This window comes from Mesoplodon mirus (genome assembly GCF_964341445.2).
Source record: "Mesoplodon mirus genome assembly, chromosome: 4".
Classification (NCBI taxonomy): domain Eukaryota; kingdom Metazoa; phylum Chordata; class Mammalia; order Artiodactyla; family Ziphiidae; genus Mesoplodon; species Mesoplodon mirus.
Window position 1 is genome coordinate 184593466 of NC_138979.1, and position 6814 is coordinate 184600279.

At 61.7% G+C, this 6814-nt stretch overlaps 1 protein-coding gene across 3 annotated transcripts in view; it reads right to left on the reverse strand.

The window, feature by feature from the left end:
• BEGAIN (brain enriched guanylate kinase associated) overlaps positions 1–6570 on the reverse strand; it is a gene marked incomplete at its 5' end in the record, with an annotated part of 46110 nt that extends 39540 nt beyond the window's left edge. For all 3 annotated transcript variants that reach the window (XM_082619033.1, XM_082619030.1, XM_082619028.1), the window contains one exon: positions 6529–6570. In XM_082619033.1, coding sequence (XP_082475159.1) covers positions 6529–6570 — 42 coding nt within the window. The remainder of the gene's footprint in view (positions 1–6528) is intronic.
• Positions 6571–6814: the final 244 nt, after the last annotated feature.

Consider the following 6814-nt stretch of genomic DNA (forward strand, 5'->3'; position numbering starts at 1 on the left):
ACCTGTGACTAAATGTCTGAAAAGCTTCATGAGCTCACCTGCCCAAGACAGGGATGGAAGCTGACTGGACCTTCCCTCTCCCTCTCCCCCTTTCCCCCACCATACCCCTAACCATCAGGCCCTGACTATTCAGCCTTTCTCACACCTGGCCACCTCCCTCCATCCTCAGCATCACCTTGCTGATCCCAGGTGCCACCATGTTTCATCCGGACACCTATAATCACCCCTCCCTGGGGTCCCTGACCCCAGCTTGGTTCACCCCACAAACGAGCCAGTGTGAACTTTTAAAGTCACAGACCAGATAACCAGACAACATCACACATTCATACGCCCTGCAAGGCTCCAGTGTCTTCTCTACCCTCCCCCACAGACCACTCCAGGAACTTCCATCCAGTTCCTGAATGTGCCAAGCTCTCTCTGGTCTCAGGGCCTTTGCACTTGCTGTTCCCTCTGCCAGGAGCACTCTCCCTCTCTCTCCCTTCCCCTCCTTCTCATCATCTAACTCCCAACTAACTTTCAGGGCCCCAGTTCAATAGCCTGTCCCGTTCCTGGCCCCAGTTCAATAGCCTGTCCCCAGGCTATTGAACTGGGGCCCTGAAAGTACATGATGCTAACATGTACCCATTCACGCCTGATCTGATCTGGATTGTAGCCCCAGATCAGATTAGGTACCCGTGCAGCAGCCTCTTATAACCCCTGCTCTTCTTCTTTTTTTTTTTTTTTGTGGTACAGGAGCCTCTCACTGTTGGGGCCTCTCCCTTTGCGGAGCACAGGCTCCGGACGCGCAGGCTCAGCGGCCATGGCTCACGGCCCCAGCTGCTCTGCGGCACGTGGGATCTTCCCGGACCGGGGCACGAACCCATGTCCCCTGCAACAGCAGGTGGACTCTCAACCACTACACCACCGGGGAAGCCCCCCCTGCTCTTCTTAACATGACCCCTACCTGTAATTGATATTGCAATTATTTGTTTATTATCGGTGTCCCCTTAGAATGTAAGCTCTATTCTACCCCAGCTCCCTGCACAGGGCCAGGCACATAGGAGGCGCTCAACAAGTAGTTCTCGGGCTTCCCTGGAGGCGTAGGGGGTTAAGAATCTGCCTGCCAATGCAGGGGACACGGGTTCGATCCCTGGTCCGGGAAGATCCCGCATGCCGTGGAGCAGTTAAGCACGTGAGCCACAACTACTGAGCCTACGCTCTAGAGCCCACGAGCCACAACTACTGAGCCCATGCGCCACAGCTACTGAAGCCCGTGCGCCTAGAGCCCGCACTCTGCAACAAGAGAAGCCAACGCAGGGCTTCCCCGGTGGCGCAGTGGTTGAGGGTCCGCCTGCCGATGCAGGGGACACGGGTTCGTGCCCCGGTCCGAGAGGATCCCACATGCCGCGGAGCGGCTGGGCCCGTGAGCCATGGCCGCTGAGCCTGCGCGTCCGGAGCCTGTGCTCCGCAACAGGAGAGGCCACAGCGGTGAGAGGCCCGTGTACCGCAAAAAAAAAAAAAAAAAAGAGAAGCCAACACAGTGAGAAGCCCGTGCACCGCAACAAAGAGTAGTAGCCCCTGCTCGCCGCAACTAGAAGAAGCCCGTGTGCAGCAAAAGACCCAGCACAGCCAGAAACAATAAATAAAATTAAATAATAAAATAAATTTATTAAACAAACAAACAAACAAAAACAAGTAGTTCTCGAATGGATGAATAAGTGAAGGCACCCCAGGTCCGACTCTCTCTTCACAGGCATCCCCAGCCTGGTGTGGACCTCCTCTGGGCTGGCGGGCAGGAGAACGTGGGGAGTCAGGGGTCTCAGGCTCTTTGGAAGGCCACAGTGTTCCCAGCCACTGCTGCAGTCCCCGGAAGGCCACCCCTTTACGTGTGGACACCCCCGTCCCCGGGGGCAGTCATCCAGCCCTGCTCCATTACTAGTGGGAACAGAACTTGGAGGCCAGCAGAGCCAAGGTCAAATCTACCTCCAACACCCCAACTGATCCTGGGCAAGTCACGTCCCCTCCTCGTTGCCATGTGGGGACACAGCAGTACCCAGCCCCGGGCAGTGATGTAGTGGGAGTGCAGAGAGTGCGCTGGCTGTCTTCAGCACAGAGCCTGGCATCTCGTGGGACCTCAGAACCCATCAGCCCAGGGCTCTAATTTGGCCATTCCCCTACTATGTGTGGTCACAGGAATGTTCTGGGGGCCCTGGCCAGTCGGTCCTCTGAGCCTCTCCCAGAGTTGCCGGCTGTATCAGACAAGTTCCTGTTGTCATAACAACCCACTGGCTCTCCGCCGCCTGGGCCCGAGGCCCCGGAGGATGCTGTCGGCTGCCACGGCTCGCAGCCTGGGCCTGCTCACCTCTTAGCAGCATGGGCTGCCTCTCCTGAAAGGGCTTCCGGCTCCCCTGCCTTTTGACTTATCTGCTCCAGCCCCTCTTCCTGAGCCCCTACTGTGTGCCAAGCTCCACATCATCGCCCAGATCCTCACCCAGTCCCGTGAGGGGGGACAGCCGTGAACTGTCTTATGCTTAAAGGAGCAGCCTCTCACGGGGGCCAAGTGACTTGTCTGAGGTCACATGGCTTGGATGCGGCAGACCCGGGATAGGACCCCCAGAGGTCAGGCACTCGTGCCCTGTTTCACTCCTGGACCCCCTCAGTCCCTCCTCTACCACCCAGACCCATCCTACTCCCAAGGATGGGAAGCTGGTGTCTGTGAGCTCCGAGGGAGGAGGGACCCAGCTCCTGGTTGCCTCCTGGGGCTGGAACAGGAAAACCCAGCCACAGGGCGCTGGTGGGACCCTGCAGCGGGGGCTGGGGGGTGGGGAGGGCAGGCTGAGCATTCGCTAAGAGCTCCAAACATCACCTCACTTATTCTCACGGCAACCCCCCAAACTGGGACGTGCCACCCTATTTCATGGAGGAGGACACGGGCTCCAAGGGCTGACTGGTAAACAGCCATGGCCTGCCACAGGCCAGGGACCGTAGCCAACACCCACAGAGTGCAGTCACCTTCCGAGCCTCCCTCATGCCAGTGCAGAAGTTTCTATTACCATCCCCCTCTTTTTATAGATGAGGACGTTCCGGGTCTGAGGATTCTCACACTTTTCATCACCCTGCCTCTGCTGCTGGTTATTTCCGTGCTGGCCTCAGAACCCTCGAGGGCGGCCACAGGCCCAGCATTCATGCTCTGTGCCGTCATTTCTGCACTCTGAATTTGGCCCCAGCCTTTGTTCCTCAGAAGGGGGGAGCGCTTGAGCCATCCAGACCTTCCAGAAAGTCTCCCGGGACAAGGAGCTCCATGCAGGAGTCCCCGCTGGTCACCTGTCTTTACAGAAGGCTACACTGCGGCTTCATCGTTCCCTGAGCATGTCTTCCAGCATAACTGGAGAGGCCTCATGGCCCCCTGCCCTCTCCCCAGCCCAGCAGCCTCCCTGCTATGGGATCACGGAACGGGAGGGACGGGGGGTTACATGAGAAGATGCTCCACCCATCCATCCCTGTAACCATTCATCTGCTAGCATGTACCCATTCACGCCTCAGTGCATCCTTCCGTGCCTGTACCTGCCATCCACCTCCCATTCATCCATGTATCCATCCTTGTCATTTGTATCTTGTATCCACACATCCATCTGTCCATCCACGGAGGCATACATCCATTGACATGTGTCTATTTGTGCACTGATCCACCCTTCCATGCATCACCAACATACCCTCAAGCACTGATCCATCCACTCTTCCTGTATCCATCCATCCACCCATCCGTTCCTACATCCATCACCTTATTGACATTATTCAAGTCCCTATCCATCCAACCCGGCATCCACATGTTGCTGCAGTGGTGGCCTCCAGGTACATGGCCTTTTGGGGCTGGAGCCACTGCTGCGTCCCCTTCCTGGCTGGGGGCGGGAGGACAGTGAAGGCCCCCGTCACTCTCCTAACACCTGCCACACTAGTCAAGGTCCATGTCTCCTGGCGGTAGATTGTGAGATCTTGAAAGGTGAGGTCTGTATCAGTCACCTAAGTGGTCCCAATGAAAGGGGCAGAGGGTACATGGGGAGAGTATGCTCGGGGGATGGAGAATTCCTTCATTTATTTGCTCACTCAGCCATCCATTCCTGTAATATTGAACCAACAGAGACAGCTCCGGTCAGCTTTTCCCGCCACCGGCTACCATCGAGGGCCTGCTCTCGGGCCACGGAAGCCAGTCCTCTGACCGAGAGAGGTGTTGTGCCTCAGACACTGAGCCCCAGAGAGGGCAGGGCCTTGCTCAGGGTCACAGAGCAGAGGAGGAACTGGAACCCAAGACTGCAGACTCCTATCCAGGCCTCTCCTCCAGGCTAGTGACCTGCTCTGCAGAAGGAGGGGGAACCAGGAGGGGACCCTGGGGGTAATTCTAGGCCAACACAGTGAGCCTGGGGTCACCCTTGGATGTGTCTCCAGAGATCTTTACCTGCTCTGAGGGGAGGAGACACCCACACCCACACACACATGCCGACCCATGGCCATGCCCTTGACCTCCACACTCCAGCTGGACCGATCCTCCTCTGATCCTTGCACGCCCCCCTCTCACCCCCAGGCCTTGACTCAGGCTGTGCTCCTCAGGCTCCTCCACCCTCCCCTGTTCAACTCCTATTCACTCCTGGGCTTCACGAGCCTCCTGGGATCTGGGAAATTGTGAACCGTCTCCAGCCAAGCCCTGGATCCACGGACTGCTCTCCTCCCCTCTCATTCATTCATTCTTAACCATCCTTAAGTGCCTACAGGAGTACGGGTGCCACTTCAAAGTGTTGCCGGGGAGACGATGCGTGAAGATGCTTATACCGGGCCTGGCACGTAGTAGGTGCTCCATAAGTGGCAGCTATCTGGGGCCAGACCCTGTGCCCAAGGGTCTTTGAGAGAGGATGGGGGATCGATCACCTTCCAGACTGCTCTGACTCACTTCCGCTCCCTGACCCGGAAACGACCCACTCCCCACGCCCGGCGCATGGAAAGCCAGACCCCCACCACTGAGGCTCTAGGCACCCCTAGCCCTGCCCACTGAGCATCCCAGGTGCGAACAGCTCCAGGTTCTGAGGATAAAAGGAACACGGGGCACAGGAATCTATAAATATGAGACGATAGCCCGGGAGGGTCCTTCTGCAGCAGCGCAGCCGCCCCTCGCCCGGCGCCAGCGCTCAGCAGCCGGGAAGAAGCCGCATCTGCCACTGTGCCTGCTTTTCTGTGCCGGCCTGATTATAGTGAGAGTTGGGGAAATTTAGGGTTTTCGGGGACGCTGCCAGGGCCCAGGCTGCTGCCTTCCCGCCCTGTGCGTCACAGATGCCAGGCAGAGCCGCCTCCATGGGCCACTTGCCCCAGGCGGCCGGGCCGGCACACCTCAGTGTATACGGAGCTTTCTTCCACGGTCCTCCCTGGCCCTGGGAGTGCACAGGGCTCTGGGGCAGGCAGTGGGCAGGGGAACCGGGGTCCAGTGAAGGGCAAGGACCTGTCTCCGGCCCCAAAGGTCTAGGGCCAGGCCCATGGAGACCCTGTCCTGCTGGCCCGGGGCCCCAAGGCCTTGACCCCTGGTCAGCTTTCGGTCTGCACAGCCCAGGTCTGCGGCTGACCTTGGCCATCCAGGGCTCCTCCTTCGAAGGCACAGCTCCTTCTGCCACCCCCGCTCACTCCTGGGTGCCTACTCTGCTCCCACCCTGCCGGTCCAGGAGACTCCAGGATGTCGCCCACGCTGTTCCTGCCCCAAAGGAACCACACTGGGGATGGGGTGGGGCCCAGACAAGGAAGGAAACACCTCTAAACCAGGCAGGAAGCGGAAACGCTAGGGCAGCAATTCCCATCCAACAGGGCTGGGGTTCAGGGAGGGAGGAAGCTTCAGTGGAGCGGCCCTGGGCGAGCCCTCCCCTCCCTGAGCCTCAGCGGCTTCGCTTCTTACTGAGGAGAAGGGGAACACCTGCCCCGCAGGTGCCGAATGAGACCACCGAGGGGGTCTGGGGCCGGCGCAAGCCCACGCGCTGCAAACGCTCAGTGAACCAGCCCCTGGTCCAGCCTCCTTCCGGCTCCACGACCTCTCCCAGGCGGGCGGCATCACCGAGCCCTGACCCCGGGCAGGAGGGGGCCTGCCTGCACCCCGGCCACCCGCCGGGCATAGCGACGGGTCCCCGATCCCCAGGCCCCGCCCTGCCCCCCTCCCCCGTCCCACCCCCCCTTTCGCCGCAGGGACGCACGTGTTGGGGGCGAAGACCCTGCAACTCGGACCCAGGTGCTCAGGCCGGCTGCGTGGGGGCAGGGCAGCACGCTGAGGCCGAGTCCCCGCCCCGCCCCGCGAGTGCCCCCCGCGGCCGGGCAAGCGTTCCTGTTGGGGCCCCGGCGCACCGGCACCGGAGGGAGCGCCCCGGGCGGGGGAGACGACGCTGGGCCGTCGCCCCCCTAGCGGGAGGGGGGCACGCGGGCCGCCTCCGGCGCCGCGCGGAGACCGCCCTGCCGCGTGGGTGGTGCCCGCCCCGCCTCCGCGCCCGTGCCCGCGCCCTGCCCTCCCAGCTCGCAGGTACTCACCGCCCGGCGGAGCCGGCCCGGCCGCCGGCCACCCGTCCACATGGCCCCGGGGCAGCCGCGCCGCTCGCCGCCGCCGCCGCCGCCGCCGCCGCGCTCGGGTCCCGCCGCCGCCGCCGCCGCCGCCGCCGCCGCCGCCCCCGGCCCGCGCCCTCCCCGCCGAGGCCGAGCGCGCCCGGAGCCGGCGCGGCCGGGGCTCCCCCACCCCGCCCGGCTTCCCGCAGGGAGCGCCCGCCCCCCGCCCCCAGCCCGGCTCCCCGCCAGCCCCGGCCCCGCGCAGCCGCGGCTG